Source organism: Rutilus rutilus (genome assembly GCF_951802725.1).
Source record: "Rutilus rutilus genome assembly, chromosome: 3".
Lineage (NCBI taxonomy): Eukaryota > Metazoa > Chordata > Actinopteri > Cypriniformes > Leuciscidae > Rutilus > Rutilus rutilus.
Window position 1 is genome coordinate 20,992,722 of NC_140211.1, and position 22,817 is coordinate 21,015,538.

Here is a 22,817-nt window from a genome sequence, read left to right on the forward strand (position 1 = left end):
TCGATTTTCCTTGATCTTCAACTTCTTCCTTTCTTACTACGACCTTATTTTCTGATGCACTGCCGTCCCTATCATCAATACTTTCTGGGAAAGGTACAGCTTTTCCTCTCTGTCTTCTATAAAACTTATTAACATCAACACAGGCAAAAATACTATTATACTTCCTGCCAGTACTGAACAATAGTGCAGCTACACAGAAAGTATCCCCTAAAAGGACTTTGCCATTTATGCATTTGATCTTTGAGTTATTTTACCAAATGTGCACTAAAAATGACTAAAACCATTTGAAAACACATTTGGATGTATAATGATATAAATGACTATGCCCCATAAAGGGTGTAGATGATGTAGTTTATATAATTCCCAGAAACCAAACCCAGTTTCAAGCATTATATACTTCCTTATTAGACTCTTCATTGGACAACTGTGGATTGCCTATAGCAGGTTTATATACATAACTAAACATGGAATTTTTGAAGAGCTATAATAAATATTTTACATTTTAAAAAGTGTATTAAATCAAATGAAATTTTATTGGCAAATTTAAGACAACTTTACTCCCGAGAGATGAGCAGTCGTTCCGCCTGACTGGTTGTTTTGCGAGTGATGGTTAGTGATGTCTTAGCATGCCTGTGTCAGGGAAAGAGAGGCAGTGACTCTGTGGGCTTTGTGGCCAATTATCTAGTTGAGTTCCTCTGGATGGTGTGAAAGTCGCATGCAAAGCAAACAAGCTTCAGCCGTCCTTTATCTGATCCTGGAGTTCCGTCCAAATCACACACCAGGATCATTCATGTGGATAATAGGATATATGCTAAAACATCTTCAGCAACGCAGCAGGATTACAGAACACACATTCCCAGCATTACTATTAGTCATCTCCTGTTCACCACTCATCAAAAAATCATTAAAACAAGTTTAATTCTTAAACTATTGTTTACATTATAGTTCATTTTTGTGAATATACATTTGGGACATTAAATAAGGAATATTGCGCAATTTCCTTTTAATTATCTAAAATCGAAATTAAGGACAACATAACTAAATGTGTATGGCTTTCAATACTATTCAATACTATTCAATTTTCTCTTAATTTAACAGATGTTTGAAATTTGACTGACTTGTTGTAATGTTATTGAACATACATATTATGATTAATATATGCAATACTGCAATATTAAGTTTTATTCAAAGTACATATAGAAATAATTGTAAATAAATGTCATTTTAAATGTCATTTTATTTTCATTCTTAAAAATAGAAGTGGTTATATGTTTTTCAACAACTTACATTAAGAACAGCTATAGGCTGCTGTATCCACCGTCACACTCACAAATGTTAAAGTGTTCAAATGTAAAGAACATAAATTCCTTGCTTTATTTTCAGGTGACTATATTCTGCCTGATACAACAGTTTCATTCTGAAAGAGCAAATTCAGACCGACTCCTTTGTCAAATTTTTCCTTTGAGCAGAAAACATGAGAAGTTGTGAAAAAATAACCCTGCGCTATACCTGAATGAGCAAAAAAAACAACTGCAGAAAAAAGGGGGGGAAAGCTAAATGTCTTGTTTGTTTTTTGCCTTGGATATGAAATGTGGTTATTTCTGAGAAATACGATTATCAACTTCACACTTTCACATTCAGACAAACGTAAGTTAAAGCAACACAAATTTGGTCATCACTAGTTTTGTCATCAATGTTTGGAAAACTATTAAAATATTCATAATTTAAAGCAGCTAGGCTACAGTGAAGCTACTCATATAAAAAGTTACACATCAGCTTGGTACACTGAAGCTACTTAAATGGGCTTTATTAATTACTACTTTACAATCATACTGAATAAATTGAAACATACATTTACACTAAATATAAAATTTAAATTAAAAGCCACACAAGGACTTCTGTAAATATTTTTGAGGTTTACACACACACACACACACACACACTCAAACTGTTAATATGATAATTTTCTGCCTTTCCTATCGCTTCAAATAATGAGAAGAGGAGAGCTTAGTATGCACTAGCTCTAGTAGTAGACTTATACGTATGACCATGATGCTTTACGCGTTTGTACAATTGCACTTCTCAGCCACTAGAGGGAGACAACTCCCTGGAACTAACAACAGCATAGCCTACTAGGCTACTATTTTTACAAAGACTTGGTGAATTCGGAACTGCATACTAGCATACTACTTCTACTATTGCTGTCATAGAAAGATATTGTAAAAGTAGTAAGAGTAGTATATCATGCGGCTCCGAATTTTAGCAGCTGTGTCCGAAATTGCATACTTCCCTATAGGCGAAAAACAGCATTTAATAAAAGAGGTAGGCTAATACAAGTACCATTGCATATACGATGGATACTTTACTATCCCATGAGACCATAATAGAGGATGCAATAGGCTAACTGATGCTGCAGGTCACATGATAACGACAACACGGCGAATGTAGCCTAGTATGTCTGGATATCATTCATACTACATACATACTATAGAGCTAGAGTATCTATGGGGTAGCCTAAGTATAGAGAATGTAAGTAGTAGGCTTATTTGCAGGACCAGAAATGTCTCTCAAATTGGGCCCTCTTACTCGTTGTCTCTTCACAAGCCACTAGAGGGTGTAAAATGCCTCTATCACCAAGATTAATAAAATAAAAATAAAAACACATAAGGGTTAATAAACACGTTGGAAGTGATTTAACTCATAGCATGTAAAGCAAGAATAAAATAATAAATAAATCATTAACAAAGTCTAAAAATAGGTTTAAATTACAAATTAATTAAATAAATAAAAGCTTAAGCGTAACTCTTTCATTTTCTATTACGCCGTGCACGTTTACTGCACCTCACGTGCATCGGTTTATAGACGTGAGCAGAGTTAAATAAGAACCCAAACATGAAACGTCACGAGGGCACATTAAAACACCTCCCAGATGATGAATATCAAGATGGTCTTCAGACATGATCAAATCAACTTTCACTCTTTCAGTGCCATAACAAAAGGGGCGGGGACAGTTACAAAACCGGTCAGTAACGCGGGAGTTTTCATAACAGCAGCGTGATTCAAAGGAAGTGTGTTGAATAACCTCACCTGCATAGACATGGATGCAGATACAAGTGAAATAAGTTTAAAGACGATACAACTTTTACAGGTGAGGTGCACTCCCGTTTCTCACTTCCAGACTTAATAAAGCACGTACTGATGATAATAACTAGTCTGTATGTCATAAGTATCTTGCCATTATCTGCATACTATAGACACTAGAGACAGTTTATTTATTGCACTGTGTAGCTCGAATGCGTGATTGACGTTTGATTCACACGTATGGCCGAAGCAAACCCGACTTACACTTTTTAACTTTAGGTCCGCTATGATAGAGAAATAATTACGACAAAGTAAACCATAGCCAGATAGAACTGCTTGCATCTCCTGACGGCGAGATGAGAAAATTGCAAGCCGGTTAAACCGTTATTTCGATTATTTATGGCTGACGAGGCACTGAACAACAGCGAAACCTATTATATTTTGAATAAAATAAAGTTAAGTACTGTAACGGACGAATAAAAACCGATGCGGTCAGTATTATATTGTTTTTGTAAAGAAACTCCTGCAGTCCAATGCAGTGATAATAGCGCCCCCTGTATGACACAGGGCGCAGAAATATGCTGGTCGTTAATATTGGTTAAAGCAGGATTACATTTTTTTTAATGTAAAATTTATCATTTTTAGGAGAAGACACCGTCTCAGAACCCTGGAATGGACGAACCAGTACGCCGGACTTCCCGCCGAATTAGCGAGAGAAAACAAGAAAAGAAACAAATGTTATCCCCAAAATGTCTGACATTTAACGTTAGGCCTAAGGTGAAAAACACCAGAAAGGGAGTCAAGAGAAAGGTAAAGAAATTTCCCTTATGAAACATTAAACCCCTAATTCTGTTTGTGAACATGTATATTGACTATTACATATTATCTTAGAAAAATGACAGTGAGGAAGAAGAAAATGTTCAAGAGACACAAGCAGACAATGACAATGAATTTCCTCCAGTAAGTGCAAACACTACACGATCATGTCTACTTCAGAAGGTCCTCTTTTCATCTGAATGGCAAAATCCACCTTTTCTGTCATCTCAAACAGGGTTATCGTGAGGGTTTGTCTGAATATGAGCTGGAACGACTGGAGAATATCAGACAGAACCAGGCCTTCCTCAATTCCCTGAAGTTGCCGCAGGTAAAACTTTGTAGTGAGGCAGGAGAGTAATATTTTTAAATAATTTGGCTGTTTTTCCACATAAAACTTGCTTTACTTTATGCCCTTGACTTAATTAATTAGTACATTGGTACTTGTTTGCAGATTTCTGAAGCTCTGAGACCCAAGCCAAAACCTACTCTGAAAGGCCTGAAAAGGTAACTATTAATAGTAACATTTCAAAATGGCACAATAAAAATGTATATAATAAATAATATTTATTTTAATATATATAATTGTATTATTTTCAGTTGAAGTGCTCCTAATGTTTAAAAGTCAAAAACTCCACAGTCTCACTTACTAAAGAAATTATTTAATTTAGGGAAAAGACAGAAACAGAGATGCTCCCTGTTCGCAAGTCGCTGCGGTTACAGAATAAGGGTCCTCAAACAGCTGTTACTCTAGAAATGACCCCTTCTACTGCCATAGAGCCTGTAAGTAACAATTGAAAGTGTTAATGTTAAATTTGAACACCATTTTGACAAAACACTATGAAATGATTGGATATGAAATTAAACAAAATGTGTCTTATTTTAGGAAAGAATTGTTAAAAAAGCCCCTGGACCAATACCACTGGATCCAGTCAACCTGGAGGAATATGTCAGGGTACCTGAAGATTTATTAAATCTCTGGAATGAGGTCAGTGTTTACACATGGACAAGAACACTCCTATATTAATCGGAATTTGGTCATATTCCAATTACTTGTGCATCACGTATTAACCCAAAATATGTATGATTTATATCTTTTATAGGTCCCATTAAAACAAGATACAGAAACATTGGATTTGAAATCGTGAGTAACATGTCAAAAGGAGAGTGTTTATCTATGCATGTAATTTTGGTGTCTCTTCTGTCAGTTTCAGATGAGGTCAATCTTGTAGCAATATACGCAATGAGAATGTATCACTTTTTTAAAAAATGGAATAACATATTTTTTTCAGGTACCAAGAAGTGCTGCAGAAATTATCCATCGATGAAGGTTGTGTGGTGAAAGTTGTGAAAGGTCGGGTCTGTTCAGCAGCTTTTCACCCCTCCGCTTCTAGCTTGCTCATGGCAGCAGGAGACAAGTTCGGCCACCTGGGACTCTGGAAGCCAGTAAGATAACAGTTTACTGGGGTGATAAAAAGGAGAGATGTTTGTGAAAGTTGGATAGTGGGAATGTGATTAAGTGACTAATGGCTATTCCAAGATTTTCTCTGCTATGCCTATCATAATGTACAATGTTAACTGTGTTTCCCTTAGGATGCTAAATGGGGCGATGATGGTGTACTCTGCTTTGAACCCCACTCTCGTGCAATTACCAGCATGGCCTTTTCATCTCACCCTTGCAACCTCATCACAGTCAGCTATGATGGCTCTGCACGCAGCATGGACTTGGAGAAGGCTGTGTTTGATGAGGTGAAAACTACAGCCAGTCTTTGAAATGTTTACACTGGTCATATGTAGGGTTGGGTATCATTTGAATGTAAGCCATTCCGATTCTGCTCATCGATTTCGATTCTTATCGATTTATAGCTTTGATTCCAATAAGGTAAAAAAAAAAAAAAACGTAGCAAAAAAATTTATTGCAACTGTATACCATGAACAAAAATCAATAGGCTTAAGAACACTTACACACGGAACTTTGCCTATGGTTTTAACAAAAATATCACAACAAAAACAACTAGCCTAACTAATATAAATAAATAATAAACTAGAAATAGCACAAATAAATACAACTGAACAACGATACAAATAAAATTTGTGTTCAGGTAATCAAAATCAAATGTAAAATAACTGCGTTTTATAAATAAAATATACATTACAAATATAATTTGAAAAGTTATTCAGTCAAGATCAGTGAGTTTGATTTAATGTTAATTACACGGACAGCAGCAGGAATATTGGGCTGCTGTCACTTTAAGACCCAGTGCACGGAGCCAATATACACATGCCTTTTCTTTCTCAACTGTTTACTTTCACTTAAGACAAAACTGACTGTTTTACGACGACATAATTTTGTGTGTATTTGTCCGTTCAAGTGGAAGAAGAAGTGAAAGAGAACTTTCTGTGCACTCCTTGGATGTGTGCACAGCACAAAAGCAGCGCACAGGTTTTCTTGCGCTTGAATGGTTTAAAATAACATTAAAATGCACACAAAGGAATTAATAAGAGGAGTAGAAAAGTATCCAATTCCAGAAGTGGAATTGATTTTTGATTCCCATCCCTAGTCATACGTATTTATTGTGTGATATGTGATGCACCATTGAGCAAGTTGCTATAGTAGGTTTTTGTGTAGTCAAGCTACAGTCTTTGTCCATGTATATATACAACAGTGTGTAATTGATTATTTGAAGGATTAAATGTATTACTGTTTTACTGTAAATATGATCAGATAAATCCAGCCTTGGTGAGGATAAGAGACTTCTTTCATAAATGACAAAAATATTGCATATTGGCTACAATCATGAGAAAGAGAAAAGTGACAAAATATTGAAATTTGTATTTTTGAAGATATTGGAATCTGTCATTTGCAACAAAAAAAAAAAAACATTATTTTACACACGTTAGTGTATCCCTAGTAAATCAGCTTACCATCCAATATCTGTTTTTTAATCCTGTTTTGGTGCCATCTTACAGATGTACAGCCTTCAACACTTTTAAAGATAACTACTGTTTTGTACTCAGGTGTATCGCTCAACTTCTGGACTGAAAAGTTTTGACTTTTTGTCAAACGACTGCTCCACTTTACTCCTCGGTGAATGGAATGGAGAAGTTGCTGTTGTTGACCGTAGAACTCCTGGGTGAGATCGAAATGTTAAACCTAAATACCCCATACAAATATAAGTATTTACATCATAAATTATAAAGGAAATGTGTGATTGCAGGAAATATGAATCTTTGCATACCATGGCTGAAAAACCTATACGCTGTGTTCATGTCCATCCTGTGCAACAGCATTACTTTGTAGTGGCAGAGAGCAGGTATCACATAACACTTCTCAACTAGACTGTTTCAGTTCATTTTCACCAAATAATGATCAACGTGATGTTTCACAAGTTGCTGAGTAAATGACATACACTGCAGACAAAAGTATATTTTTGTTATGTTTGTTTTTTTCTCCTTCTAGTTTTGTGAACATATATGACTTGCGTCATCTAAAACGAAGGAACAGTCTAGCAGTCTGTGAACTCAAAGGTCACCGCCGCAGCGTCTCCAGTGCCTTTTTCTCCCCACACACAGGCAACAGAGTTCTGACCACCTGCATGGACGACAATATCAGGTGCTGAGAGATCACGAGCGGCACTGCTAGAAGTTGCTTGTGTTAAATCTTCTTGCAAATGTACCAATAGAGGGTGCCAGAGCATCATGGCTATGTGCCAGAATAGGCTTTGTATTAATTTTTGTGTTTGTGTTTTTCTTTCCCCCTTACTATAGTTCTGAACTATACAAAGCAATTTAAATTGAAATATAAAATAGTCTTCCAAGAGTTGTAAATGCCACCTATCCTCCAAACCGCTCATCCTCTTTAGGGTCTGCTGGAGCCTGAAGAATTGGAAATACATTACAATTTGTTATACAAATGTTTTATTAACCTTTTTACAATTTTGTTTTAGGATATTCAACACTTCCCAAATGGATTGCAATACTCCTGTAATAAAATCAATTACGTAAGTATTTGTGCTATCATGTGTTAAATCATCTGTTAAATAGCACTGTTCAAAATATTGGGGTTAGTAACTTTTACATTTGTTTTTACATTACTTTTACTTGTGTACTTTTTTACATAAATGCTGTTCTTTTTAAACATTTTATCCATCAAAGAATTCTGAAAAATATGCATTCATTTGATGTTTTCCACTAAAATATTAAGCGGTTTTCAACACGGATAAGAATAAAATGGAAAATTTGAAAATCTTTATTTTAAGTAATAATACTATTTCATAATATTACTGTTGTTATTGTACTTTTGATGATAAGAGACTTCTTAAAGCATTAAAATCTTACTGATCCGAAACTTTTGAACAGTAGTCTCTACAAAAATCATGATACAGATCGGTTTAAAAAATAAAAAAGGGCTGCAAAAATGAGCTAAGCATCATATAACGCTTTGAGACCCTACACAAAGTGGGTGCCAAAATCATAAATTTACAAGCCAAAACCTTAAATGCAGTTATTAACAGTAGCAACAATACATTATTTTGTGTGCATTTATCTTTTATAGATGTTCATATTTTATTCTGACTAGATGTCTAGATTATGCAATATTCTATGTTGGAACCAGTTAACAACCTTTTTTTTTTTTTTTTTATCAGAGGTGCCCATTGTAACGGCCTGTTAAATTCTTTCTATGTAGGCACAACATGCATACAGGTCGGTGGTTGTCCAAGCTGAGTGCAGTATGGGACCCCAAGCACCAAGATTGTTTTGTGATTGGCAGCGTGAACAGGCCTCGCCAAATTCAGGTATATCACGAGAGTGGTCGTCTCCTTCACACTTTTCGCAACATGGACCACCTGACCACAGTGTGCTCCATCACAGCATTCCACCCAAGCAGGAACACTCTGCTTGGAGGCAATTCAAGTGGGAGACTGCACACCTTTACCGACAGTTTCATCAACTAGGAGAGATGCATTTATTTACCCGTTTATTAAATTGATTGTGTTGGTTTTCTGCTTCCCTCTTTTTTTTAAAACACACAACAAAGCACTTGCTTGTACTGTTGTTTTATATAAAATACATTGTTGGTTTTCGTTCTTATAACATTTAACATTGTAATTTTATTTTTTGGACCTGAATTATTTTTTTTTATGTTCATCCTGAATTCAAATGCAAAGAAAGTTTATGGTTTTGGTTTTCTGCTTCTTTTTTTTTTTTTTTTTACACACAACATAGCACTTGCTTGTACTGTTGTTTTATATAAAAGATGTTGTTTGTTTTCGTTCTTATAACATTTAACGTAATATTAAAGAAGAGGATATAGACTTGAATAATCTTATCTTAGTCATATTTTTTCTTTAAAAATAATACCACGTGATGCAGTAGCTGATTGTAATTTGTACCTGTATTTTTTAATGAACACGTGTTCATCCTGAATTCAAATGCAGAGTTTATAGTCCAATCTAAAAGTAAATTTTTAGCACATTATCCATTAACACACAATACAAATAAACTTTAAAAAAAACAAAAACAGGTTTATTTAAGAATCTGCAGAGTTGCCTTGAAAAACAATTTACTATGGATGTGACAGGCTTTATCTCCTTAAGTTAGACCAGAACTCAAACAGTCAATGATGAAAGAGGCTCATCACAAGTAATTATTCGATTTTTTTTTTTTCTTCAAAGTGCAAAATAAATAGCAAATCAGTACAAAAGAACAGTAATTTTTCCATTCAAGAGGTTGTTAAACCACACTTCAGATTAGTTTAATTCTGGCAACAGTAGTGGTGCTCAGGAATGGGCGGCATATGGTCCTGTACCCAATGAAGAGCTGTAGCTTTGGTACATAGGGCCCAGGCACACGCTCACTCTTTTTTTTTCTTTTTTTTTTTGCTTTTTTACCCACACAAGCCTATCTACTCATGCAGATATCCAACCATTTACATGGGCCTTACATGTTTTTTTCTTTTACACTAGAAATCTCTTGGTGCGTTTCTTTGAGTTACTGTAAGTGAAGGCAATATAAATGAAAATAAGTTAATACAACAGACTGTTCTGAGGTACCACACTGATGAAGGCCACAAGGCTGCATGCACCTCCTATTTCCATATTCCCAACCAAAATTATATTTGGAGGACGGTGTGTATTACTTTAACAAGACTGCACGTGTATGCACCTGCATGTCACGAAGCTAATGTATTGGGTATTAATGTAACCATGTGATCCACTTCATTCTAAAAATACAGCGTTGATCTTTGTTTGAGATGAAAAGAGTTAAAGGACTCTTTGCAAACTATCGGCCCATTTCATTTGAGATAGAACCGGAGTGGCTACCCAATGAGATCAACCAGGAGGTCAAGATGGCCTCCAACTACCTGCTCATTTGCAACTCCAAAAAGTTGAGCATTGGTTCTCATGGAGGAACATCTCAATCAACTCATGGTTGATAAGTGCCAGCACAGGCCTTTTGTTCCTTAACATTTATTCAGCTTGACTTTAATTTAAAAAAAAAATTATGCTGTACTGTAGTTTCCCACATCCTTCCCAAAATTATAATAGTCAAGTTCCTGGATGGCCACTTCAGATAGCTTAGTTAGGTTCGGTGCATCATTGTTTTCCATATTCTCTGGTGCTGTAAAATTGAAGTTCTCATCCTCATAGTCCTCATGGGGCTCCATGTCTGGTGGGCCATCTGTATCAAAAAACAAAATTTATATTATAAACATTTAACTGCCATGTTAGAGAATGTTGATCAAGTACTGTTATATTCTTCTCACCTTGTCCATCTGGAGAGACGTCCATTCCATGTTTGACCTTCATATGTCTGCTAAGATTTCCCTTCAGGTTAAATTTACTCGAACAGCATGCACACTTGAAGGGTTTACTGCCTGCATGGAGGTGCATGTGGCCCAGGAGGTTGTACATTCGGTTAAATGACTTACCGCATACCTGTGGAAAATGAATCAGCGCTTTACAAACAAGATGGTGAAAGTGTCAAAGAGATGGTGTGAAGAGCATTTTAAGTCTTACCTTGCATTTGAAGGGTTTCACAGGCAGGTGTACGATCATGTGAGTTTTGAGCGTCTGTTTTTGGACGAAAGATTTGAAGCACACGTGACACTGGAATGGCCGGACGCTGGCGTGGATTAACATGTGCCTCTTTAGGTTTGCAGACAATGTAAACTCTCGGGCACATACGTCACACTTAAACCCCTTTGTTCCCTAATGGGGAAAAAAGCACAACCAACAACTAAAATGTGCTAAAGTGCTAAAGGTTTGATGCAAATTGTACATTTTAAATCATTTAGAATTTTATGACAGCAGTGGATAATTAGTCTAAACAATCAGCATACATATGAGCTATTTGTTATGGTATCAACTGAACTACTCTACTGCAATGTTTACACTGAATTAAGTACTAAAGCTGGCTAGCTAGATATTGTGCTACAATGGACATTGTTCAAAGGAAAATGGCTGAGTGAAATTGAGAGGGAATTGAAAATGGAGGGATGAGAAAGGAGAAAAGAGGCCTTTACCAGAGGGAGTAGAGAGAGATGGGAGGAGTTAAAGAAAATAGTAGACAGGGGTAACCTAGTAAAATCGCATTAGGGTAAAGAGGTTGTAATAAAGGTAAGAGGTAAAAAGAAAAGCAAGGAAGAAGAAAATAAAGGCAGAAAAATAAAAGTGCAAACTGTCAGGTAAATCACTAAAACATTCCATGGGTATTTGTACTGAGACAATTTTACAGACATAATTTCTAATGTGATGTAATATAATGTATAGTATGAAAGATAAATATTCAAATATATATATATATAATATAAATATATTCAAAAGAAAAAAGTTAGATAAGTTAGTTAAGTTTATACCGTAATCTATCACTATCCCTTTACGTTACTGCTAGATTTTGATTTAAATTGAAAACAGTTGGAATGACCCATTATAGCCAATAATTAAAACTATGGCCGATTTACAGTACTTAAAATGTTACTATCATAAAATTATTGTTTACGTAGCATGGGGCCACACCATAACAGAGCATAAAGACACCAATACAACAGCAGCAAGGATATACAGCTGTTCAAAAACACACTAATAGTATCTGTACCTTGGTAGCGCGGGTCTGAGGCTTGTTTGTCTTGTGTGTTAGAGAGTGCTGGCGTAGCTGATGCAGTTGAAGAAACTGGAGGCCACACTGACTGCAGGAGAAGGAGCGCTGCGTTTGGTGCTTCAGCAGGTGATTCTGCAGCTGGCTGCGGTAGGCGAACGACTTGTTGCACTGGCTACACTGGAAGGTGGATGGTCCTTGGTGGCTCACCTGATGACGCTTCAGGTGGGCATAGGTAGGAAACTCCATGCCGCACTGCGAGCAGACGTGGCACCGGCCTCTTTCATGCTTTACTTCGTGAGCACGGAGTTCACTGGGGTAGGCAAAACCACGACGACAAAAACGGCAACTGTAGGGCTTCACGTCGGTGTGCTGCAGCATGTGCCGCTTCAGGTGGCTGGTCTGGGTGAAGCCCTTCTTGCACACGGTGCACTTATGTGGCCTTGTGCCCTGGTGCGTCAGCAGGTGCGTCTGTAAGTGGCTGGGCTGCTTGAAGAGTTTGCCGCAATGTGGACACGCATGTGGCTTGATGCCATTGTGGCCCAGGATGTGCGTGACCAGATTGTACTTGGAGGTGTACGACTTCTCACACATGCGGCACTTCCATCGCTTCAAGCCCTCGCCAACGTCCACGCAGTACGACTCATTGATCTGGATGTTGATGTCCAGTCGGTCGATACGGCGGCCACGGGGTGCCTCCCCTTCCACAGGCTCTGCCCAGAACATCCCCTCACTGTTCTCATCGAAGTCCCCGACCCCTTCCATCTCGCCTCCCTCGTAGCCGACCTCGCTAGCCTGAAAATAGCTGCTAATTTCCTCGCCGCCGCTTCCTGCTTTACCCATGCTATTTCTCGCGTTGTCCCTATCCTCGCTCACCTCATCTACTCCTTTTTCATGTGTGTGGCTCCGGTTGCGTGAAGGCACCTCATGAGGTGTGTGGCTGTGGGAATGAGGGTGTAAATGTTGGTCAGGCGGAGGATGCGTACTCTTGGGGTCTCGGACGCAGGTGGTGCAGCAGTTGTTGGGTTGGGGTTTGGGCAGGACCCTGTAGCTGGAGGGGTCCACCATCTGCATGCTATCTCTGGGCACCATGTTATTCATCATGTGAGTGCAAGAGGGCAAACCTGGGGTCACGACCTCTCCTTTAACGTGTAACGCCATGTCTTGGTGCTCTACAGGGGGTTTACTGTTCTCAGGTTGCCCCTGCCACCTTCTCTCAACACAGCTGGAGTGCATGTGCCCATCCTCACCCAAATTCTCTCCAAGATAGTCGCCGTTGGCACCTATAAGCTGGTCAGCGTACTCGTAGTCCATTCTCTCACCTGGCGGAGCGGGGGACTCTTTGGGGTCTCCGGTATAGAAGCCGTTGGGGGCGATGGTGGCGCCAAAGACCTCGTTCTGTGAGATGAGTCCCAACACAGCAGCTTGGGCCAGCGACAGGACCACTACAGGGTCTGTCTGCGTGCCTGCGTCCATCTGCTGGTGCATGGCCTCAGAATAACATCTGACCAGCCGCTGTGTCTTCTCCTCCTGTAAAGCACACACATAAGCACATGCAGATAAGTTTAGTAGGCCTTCATGCCTAGTTTCTCTTTTAGTTTCGAAACTACCCATAATCATTTGCAAACTTTTATCTAAAGATATTGTGTGGTTAAGGTATTATGACTATCACACCATTGGCTGAACCGATATTGCTGCTTGTTAAAACAAACAATTGTAATTCTGTTTGGTGCCACTAGTGGTGCAAAAAAAACAACAACTTTACATTTGATTGGCTAAAACAATTTTTCATAATTTACTCACCCTCATGTCATTCCAAACCTGTATGACTTTGAAGAACCAAACAGTTTTGGTTACCATTGACTTACATTGTATGAACAAAAAAACGGACATTTCTCAAAATATCTTGTGTGTTTCACAGAAGTAAGAAAGTCAGATTTGGAATGACGTGACGGTGGGTAATTGAGGACAAAATTAGATTTTTTTGGTGAACTCTCGCTTCAAAACTAGGTAACCCAGTCAGCGCTGTCTAGTATTCATACTTGCTACCTCTCCATCTCACTCACAAAACCTCATTCCCTCAGACAGGCGTCCCTTTTTAAGGAGGATTCTACACCTTAAGAAAATCCAAACTCTGCATGAACATCATGCAAATCATGAAACAAAAGTAATTATGTAATGATGACTGTGCTAGTGGGTATTTTCAAGAACAACCGAATATCTTTAAAAAGGACAGTGAAAGTCTATACAGACTATAAAGGGAAAGAGAAGGAAGAAAGACAGCAAGGAGAATGAGTGAGTTAACAGAAAGAGAAGTAGAAAAAGAGAGGGAGGGGCAGAGAGTGGCTGGGTGAGCGAGTGAAAGCAAGCAAGAAAGAGAGTGAGAAATAAATAGAAAGAGAATGAAAAAAAAAATTAAAGACAGGCTAGATGAAGGATTAGGGTGTAAGAGACAATGAAGACTAAAAGCAGCTGAAATTCGAATTTAGAAACTGATCAAATGATAAAAAAAAAAAAAAAAAAAAATCACTGCAAATAAAACATTGTGGTCATTAAAAACATGAATCAGATTCAGATATATACAAAAATATGCTGAGCCATCTGATCAGGCCATTTAATTGGGCCATCCGGTTTAGTGAACACACATACTCACACACATGCATACATACATACATACACACAAACAATCTGCTAGACAAACTAAGCCCTCAGAAGGCATCGGAACAGTTGCGAGTGGAACTCACCACATTTTTCTTGGTCTGTGGTTTCAGGTGTTTGAGAGATCTCATCCTGAGGCAAAGTCACAGGTTTGAATTCACCCGCTGCCCTCCCCTTCATACATATGTTCTCTGGACCAAAACAGACACTCTCTCCTCTGTGTTTCTCGTACTCTCTCTCTGTTCTCTGTGTATGCGTGTTCTCTTTTTCCTCTCTCACTCTTTTTCTCTCTCTGCTTTCCCCTCCCCCACTCCCCTCTCTCTCTTTTTCTGTCTCTCTCTCTCTCTCTCTCTCTCTCTCTGGCGCAAGCACACACATACACACAGTGCTCTTTCCCTCACTCCCTCCCCCTCTTTTTCATTTTTTCTTTCTTTCTTTCTTTCTCTCTTTCATTCTGTCTCTCTCTTCCTCTTAGCCTTTCCAACTGTCTCACTCAGACATTCTCTTTTGCATACACTTGTGAAACACGTTTGAGAACACAAACATTTATGCTGTGAAAAGATTGTGAGCTCAGCCATAAAGGTATGGGCATACATGAACATCACAGCGAGCACACAAAGAGAAGATGTGTTTGACAGAGCGTAAAAACAGAAGCGAGCTGCAAGAAAGTATTTTAAGAGAAATACAGAAGACATATTCTATAAAACAATCCGGATACAAGATCAAATGAAAGAGTACAAAATGGATATGTATAAGCAGAAGGGAAAAAAGGAAATCATCAGACAGGTTCAAGTAAATGTCTAGTAGGCTGAGAGAGCATACATGCATCTGAGAGAGTCTGTGCCAGGCGAGGACCTTTTGGCCTGTGCGCTGAGAAACAGGAGCATGCAGTCTGTCTCTGCTTTAATGCTCAGCAGACACAATGTGATGTGTATTTATGATCTCACATATGAGAATCCATTTTTTATTGTTAAGCTGTTATGATGCATTTAAGCTTCGCTGTTCTTCATATGCCTTCAAAAACATTTATATGGCATTCTCTCCATGCGAGTCAGTCTATGTGATTGTCACACACATTCAAAAGATACAGGTACACACACTGACCACCAATCGCAACTTATTTTTCTAGCGCAACTGTCACAGAATGGAACGCACAGGATTGTGGGATATCAAAGACAGCGAAGGATACATCTATGCTGCCTTCAAAAATCGATCAGATGAAGGTATCTCAGGAGAAAGGACGTGAAGCTAACTTTGGATTAGGACGTGCCCCAATGCCTTCCTACCATGGAATGCATCTTCAGCATTTTGGCAGCATTTTTAAGATTTTGGACGCAGCCAAAGTCACAACTAATCAGTGTGCATTATTTAACTACAAAACTATATATACATAATTATGAATATGGCTTTTGCACTCAGATTCATGAAAGCAGAACAAATCTGTTCGTAAAGCCATTCTTGAAACGCAATTTATGTAAAACCGTTTTTATGAATCATTCATCCATAGAGAAATTCATTTTGCGTGTGTTTCATGAATAAGGCCCATTGTTCAGTAGTGATTAAAGTTAACTTATAACTGTGGTATATAATTACACCTTATTTCTACATTAATTCGCAATTATTAAGCGAGTATTGATTTTTAATGGATTCGAGATAAGTACATATACCTCCATATAAAATGGCTGAGAGAGAGAAGGATTGTGAAAGAAGAGAAAATGGAGGGATGAGGGAGGAGAAGAGAAGCCTTTGCCTGTGAGGAGGGAGGGGGGGGTATTGTGAGAGAGCAAATGGTGAGAGAGCAATCGAGGGAGAGAGGGGAGGAGATAAAGAGAACAGGAGAGGGAGGGGAGGGAGAGAGAGAGAGAGAGAGAGAGAGAGAGAGAGAGAGAGAGAGAGGAGGGAGAGAGAGAGAGAGAGAGAGGAGGGAGGGAGGGAGAGAGAGAGAGAGAGGAGGGAGGGAGAGAGAGAGAGGGGGACAGGGAGGGGGAAAGATACAGAAAGAGAGAAATGGGAAAGAGGGAGAATCACACGAAAAGGGAACGATGGAGGAAAAAAGTAAGAAAAGAGAAAAAGTAAACTGTGTGTGTTGTAGGGGTATTAAATGAAAACAAATGGAAAAGAAGAAAAAAAGGAGAGAAAATTCAAAACATTGGGGGAGGGGAAGGAAGAGAGAGAAAGAGTGAAAGGGTCTCCACTGAGAAAGGTTTGCACATATACCAAGGAATGTGGTACAATGCAATGAATTAAAGCAATATTATGAAATCAAGTGTGCAAAGAAGTTGAATAATACTCAGCAGCAAGGACAATCACAAGATGCAAATCAGATATTCAGATATAAGCAATGTTTGGACAATTAATATGCAATATGAATAGTGTTTAGCCTTTCCAGCCTAGTCAAAACAGAAATGTAGCATTAACACTACATCAACACTAGAACTGACAAAAATGTATAGGCTACATTTACAAACCCATTCATATTTCTCTGAATCTGATTACAGTAGAGCTAAACCCATCTGTCACAGGACAGATCACAATAAGAGGCCTGATAACTGTTTTGACTAAATGTGTAGCAGAACTGGTGTTTTGAATCCTTTTGCAAATCATGAAAGCACTAGCAAAGGACAACTAACCAATTAAACTAAAATACAAACAGACGTAGAGGCAGGCATGCAACAAATCTACCAGTCTAGCCACCATCTAAACTACTTTTAAGTTGTGATCTTACAATCTTGAATAGAAAGCATGCAATAGCATCTCCATTAAAAATCTTGTATGAACACTTAAGTATCACTAAGCATGTTTTTTTTTTTTTTTGAAAATGATGGAAAGAGAAATCATTCATTTGCTATTTTTACTCCTCAGCAATTGTCTTTGTTGTCTCAAACGTAAAACTAATATAGATGCTGGCCACATGCAAACAGAAACTATTTTTGTTTGACCATACAAAGGGAATGATTGCTTTTCCTGACTGCATTTTAGAGAGTTTTCAGAGCAGCGAAGGTACAGCAGGTAGCTGTAATACCCAGATAAAGAGCACTGTGGCATGATTCACTGGACTATGTTTCCAATAGCATCTAGGTCATTCAAGCCTAATGCTGTGCTACAGAAATATCACATAATAAGGTTTACATTATAACAAAGCAAGACTTACAACATAAAAGTTATCCCATGTAGCAAAGTCTTTAAAAAGTCTTTAATCTATATTTTTAACAAATATAGAACAGCCATTGTAGTTTATTATCTTTCATGCCTCATTGCTGCATGATAGCACATGAAGCTTCATTATCTACACATTGTGCCATATAAGAAAAAAAAGTGTATTTTTAGTCCAAATTTAAACACCACATGATGTTTTTATTAACAAAGTTCGGGAGGAGTACGTTCAGATAATTAACACGGGCACTCAGCAATCAACGATAAGAGGTGTATATATATTCAGCAGTCTCACCTCAATTCGTTGACAGTTAAACAGCATCCCCCCACCACCAACTTTACTCCCTCTAATTGCATGTAAGTGTGAACTCGTGAACAATAATAATAGAGCATTACATCAAGCAAGCAAGCAGAAACGTATACAAGAATTAGAAACTACCATCTGTCCCAACCAAACCATCTCAAGTAGAGCTACTTTAATAAAAGATTGACTTTTAGATTTGTGATGGTTATAATGCTAATAAAGACCACTAATATCATTCTCATCTATAGATACCTGGGTGAAACATGACTGATTATGTCACTAAGGAGCGTGTGATAGAGGGAAACGGGTTGGGCGATTTTACAGTAATTTACACCCCACATCTCTCATCAACTGTATTTATAAGAGCGAAGATTAAAAAAAAAAAAAAGTTTTAACACTGATTCACACCTCGTGTAACACTAACTAACATCTGTAGGCCTACGTGTTCTGCCATCCTTTGCCTCATCAAACCTATTCATTACCATATGCGTGTAAAAAAAACAAAAAAAAACCAGAGGTAGACTGACATGGGTTTTTCAATGACCGATACCACTATCTAAAATAGCAGTGACCAAATGCTGATATATAGCTACTGTACATAAGTATTGCTATTTACATAAATTAAATAGTGACTTGAATAGAGTGTACATTAAACAGCATAAATTAAATAAACATATATTCTCGATATTTATTCAAAATGCATTGCTTTGGAAGACTTTGAAACTGATTTAAGCATGTGAACTACCCATTCACACCAAGAAGGATAACTACAACAACTAAAGTTTTAATAATCTTTCTAAACTCACCTATAACAAAAGCCTGTTCACCCCAACAATAACTATAAAGATAACAATAACGATAACTATATCAACACCAACGTTTATTATACACGTGCACTGCAGTTATGTCATCTTCTGCTTTAAAAGCTCAAGCTCAAGTCGAGTGGGTTCTTATTGGCTGTTAATGTTTTTTTCATCAGATTTAAAAACCGAGTCTTAAAGTGATTCCAATGATATCGTTCCTCTGTGTTGTTATCGTCATGTAGCTGTGATTTGGACTCCCCTATTATCGTAGAATTAAGGCCTGTCACACAAAGAACAAGAACTATAAAGATAATTATAATTAAAAAATATGTCTCCGGTTGCGTCATCTGTGATGCTATTGGGAAACACCTTTCTCCTAGAAATACTGAAGCCTAATTGGAAAAACACTATTGTAGCACAATAGCCGCGTATCCATTACCCTTAAAATTGCGCACATTGAAATTGCGAATTGAAAATTCAGCCAAAGGAAACACGTCAATTTCACAGAAAAAGTTTTTACGCTCGAATGCGGTGGTTTTTGCAGGCAATTCAAAAAAGGAATATTTTGCAAAACTGCAATGATAGGAGTTTTTGCACATTTACAGGTCACCTGATGTAGATGGTGCGGTATGTTTGGACAGAAGACGAGACAAGAGTTCGCAAAAGTTTTGCCTAAATCTGTAATGGAAACGCAGCTAGTGGCATGCTAGTGGGAACACCTCCTATTTAATGCAGCGCCAAATGACATTTACTCAGAATCTTTCAACTGAATAAGCCACTTACGAAAAACCCTGAGCATAGTCGTAACACTGCATGAACGCAAAGTCTTGTTCCCTCATTTCAGGGAACTGAGGTTACATCAGTTATCTCAACGTTGCGTCATCTGTGACGCTATGGGGAACGTGCTCCAATCACACAGTGTTATGTGAAGGGTGCTCAGGCCCTAATCACAATATCTCACAAGCACTTACACGGCCAGGAATGCGAATAATACAAGAGATAGACGCGGCGTATTTGAGGCGTGGTTTACGAATGCCCAGAGCCGTTTATTGGGCGCTAGGAATGTCTATCAAATGCGCCTGTACGTAGCTCATAGCCAATCGTTTCAATTATACCAGATGACGTATGTAGAGCGACAGAAATTCGAGGAAGACGACGAAAATAAACTTGCGTTCTAAACTACTTAGAACACTTTCTAAGGCTGCATTGAAAGGTAACTTCGCGTCTGCTGCCATGTTGGATCCATAGATATAAACAAACTGCTTCGGTGTGTTCGTCATCGTCTTGCTGCTCCCTTCCCGTTCTGTGATTGGCCCCCTCGCTGAGGCGAAAATCTGGTCCATGGTATCCAGGCTGCCTAGCAGCGTGAATAAAATCGCGCTGCGCTCAAGGCAGCATGGGGAAACCCAGGGTATAATGGCAGTCCAACACAACCAAACTCCCCATCGTGTGGCCCATGAATTGGGCCGTCACGTTAGTAGCCCGCAGGGTGAGGTAGCCAGGCTGGAGGAACGTCTCGGTTACGTATGTAACCCTCGTTCCCTGAGTAGGGAACGGAGATGTTACGTCGGAGTGACCACGAAAGGGAACTACTCGTCCAACCCTCTGCGTTCTGGTTCCACATGGGGGACCACTCCAGGTTGAGTTCCTCCACTGCTTTAGACAGCACGCGGAAGAGCTCCTCATCCGCATATCCAGTGTTGCTGCGGTGGCTAGCGGAGTCATCTATGGGACTGGCAGACCAGTCCACTGTATCAGATGACGCCATGTCTACTGCGGCCTTTCCTCACCGGGCGCTCCAAATGAGATGGAAGGGGGCGGGAGCTTGTTTCCCAAAACATCACAGATGACACAACGTTGAGAGACCCATATTGAAAGGGAATAGCTATAACTACATTAGCGATAAGGAACTGTTTATTATAAGCACGCGCAGCATTCACCTTGTCTTCCACTGTAAATTCACAAACTCTTTAAAGTCGGGTGAATTCTGATTGGATGTCAATGTTTTTATCGGTCGTCATCGAGAAAAATAATAATTTTGTAAGTCATTCCAACTACACCGTTCCTCTGTGCCATTATCGTTATAGTTTCTTTTAAATTTCACGAGTTCACATCTACATATAATTAGTACAATAAGTTTATGCGTATTTGGCGTGCTGTCCGGGGAGAGGGCTCCGAGCTCGGAGTTAGGCCCGAACCCAGAGTACTCCCCCCAGTTGGTAAGTGTAGATGGAACTGGAAGTGAGGAGATGGGGTGGAGGAGGGATGCTGACAAACTTTCAATGAACAGAGCTAGGTCTGCTGTGAATTTATACTCTGTCATTGAGTTGATTACTGATTAATCTCCAGCTGTGCATAATTTGGTTAATTATCTGAACCTGCTCCTCCCGAACTTTGTTAATAAAACATCATTTAGAATGATTTTTAAAACTTTAGTTAAACATTAGTTATCATGCTTGTTGTGAATAGGCCTTCAGAATGATTAATACAACTTTATAGTTATTGTTCTTTGTGTGTACAGCCTTTAACGACGCAAATGAATGATATTATTGGAAAGAAAAAAAAGCTTGAGCATTTAAAGCGATATATCAATTGCATGTGATCAATATCATTCTTGGTGTGAACAGATCTTAAGAAGGTAATATAGTAATTTATCTTCATATTGGTCTGTCACTTAACAAAAGGATACACTTCATAGTCCTATAAATGAATTTTTGGACAGCATCGTCTTCAAAAGTCAAATTTAAACATCATGCTTCATGCAAGGTCAGTCTGAACACATGAGATGCAAACTGTCACCCAAATGGTAAAAGTAGCTAAACAGCTAACGTTACTTTTCTTTAAGCACGCAGAGCATCTGATATGAAGATGCGTGACAATTATCCACCTGACTTGCGCTCAGAGATGTTGGAAAACAGTCGCAGTGATCATCGGTGTTTAATATATTCACTCACTATCTTTAAAATAAATATGGAAACGAATACCCATGAACCACACCACGACAAATCCCAAGCAAATTCACTAGCCAGCTAACTTAGCTGCATCTTAAAACTTCCCCACATTCTTCAGCATCACCAGCTACATTCAGCCCAAATGTAAAGAGTTGTGAAAAGAAACTTCAGAGAGGGAAACTTGAATCCAGTCTGCACGGGGATGGGCCTGTCTTAAGTTTTGCTCCGGTCAAACAGTGAGCTAGGCTAACCGAAGGCGAGTGTGGCCTGCTCTATTCGTTTATGCGGCTCTTTTTCACTCCCTCCATTCCCCTCCCGACGCCATCTGTTTGTGCCATGAGAGAATGTGGAAGTAAAAAGAAACCGCGACATTTTGGCTCTATAAAATGACCTAAATACGGAATCGCTCCCTCGGAAATACGAAATGTAGATGCCAGATGAAAAGCGGAAATGTAAATATCAGCATCCAGTTCAGAGTGCACATTATATTTTGAGGCCAGTTATACAGAAATCGGTGAGTTTCGCTGGGATAGATAGACAGTGGGACAGCTTTTTTCGGGGGCTATTCGATCAGTTTCGTTTTCTGTTTCTATGGCAATAATGAACGGACCGTTGTCGAACTTACCACGCTCCAAAAATCGGGTGTATACGTTGAAAACACTTTGGAAGATTTGAATGTCGCTTTCTAGTTTGAATTGTTGCTGGTCTGGTTCTCTGTGTTCGGCAGGAAGGAAGGAAGGAAGAAGGGAATGAGAGAAAGAGTGACGTGAACGAATAAACAGCCCGGGCTCCTCCTCGCTGTCACAAGTAAATGATGGAGCTCATGGGCACACAAATATGTGCCCATACCTTTTGGATTTAATGCAAACATTGGCAACACAGACAATGCTATTTGTAAAAGAAATGTGCAGAAATTGAGAAATGACCAAATTACATGCTTTTCAAAGCACTTAATTT

General features: G+C 38.7%; 2 protein-coding genes across 5 annotated transcripts; one reads left to right on the plus strand and one right to left on the minus strand.

Moving 5' to 3' along the window:
• Positions 1-1,622: 1,622 nt before the first annotated feature.
• wdr76 (WD repeat domain 76) lies at positions 1,623-9,401 on the plus strand. 3 transcript variants are annotated; one of them, XM_084404897.1, is made up of 16 exons: positions 1,623-1,647; positions 3,727-3,891; positions 3,973-4,041; positions 4,133-4,225; positions 4,349-4,401; positions 4,566-4,677; positions 4,781-4,882; positions 4,998-5,038; positions 5,187-5,340; positions 5,488-5,643; positions 6,913-7,028; positions 7,113-7,208; positions 7,355-7,507; positions 7,842-7,895; positions 8,582-8,690; positions 8,767-9,213. In XM_084404897.1, exons 2-16 carry the CDS (start codon positions 3,754-3,756, stop codon positions 8,986-8,988), a joined length of 1,668 nt encoding a protein of 555 aa, XP_084261023.1. In that variant the 5' UTR covers positions 1,623-1,647; positions 3,727-3,753; the 3' UTR covers positions 8,989-9,213. The 3 variants fall into 3 exon arrangements, with proteins under 3 accessions (XP_084261023.1, XP_084261021.1, XP_084261022.1); XM_084404895.1 differs by lacking the exon at positions 1,623-1,647 and adding an exon at positions 3,025-3,148 and having other exon boundaries at positions 8,767-9,401; XM_084404896.1 differs by lacking the exon at positions 1,623-1,647 and adding an exon at positions 3,025-3,148 and having other exon boundaries at positions 8,582-9,276.
• Positions 9,402-9,407: 6 nt separating this feature from the next.
• znf710b (zinc finger protein 710b) lies at positions 9,408-22,622 on the minus strand. Of its 2 annotated transcripts, none has more exons than XM_084404894.1 (5): positions 22,486-22,622; positions 11,992-13,521; positions 10,914-11,105; positions 10,661-10,832; positions 9,408-10,575 (listed from the first exon to the last, which is right to left on the minus strand). In XM_084404894.1, exons 2-5 carry the CDS (start codon positions 13,477-13,479, stop codon positions 10,397-10,399), a joined length of 2,031 nt encoding a protein of 676 aa, XP_084261020.1. In that variant the 5' UTR covers positions 13,480-13,521; positions 22,486-22,622; the 3' UTR covers positions 9,408-10,396. The 2 variants fall into 2 exon arrangements, with proteins under 2 accessions (XP_084261020.1, XP_084261019.1); XM_084404893.1 differs by lacking the exon at positions 22,486-22,622 and adding an exon at positions 14,736-16,039.
• Between the last annotated feature and the right edge of the window lie 195 nt (positions 22,623-22,817).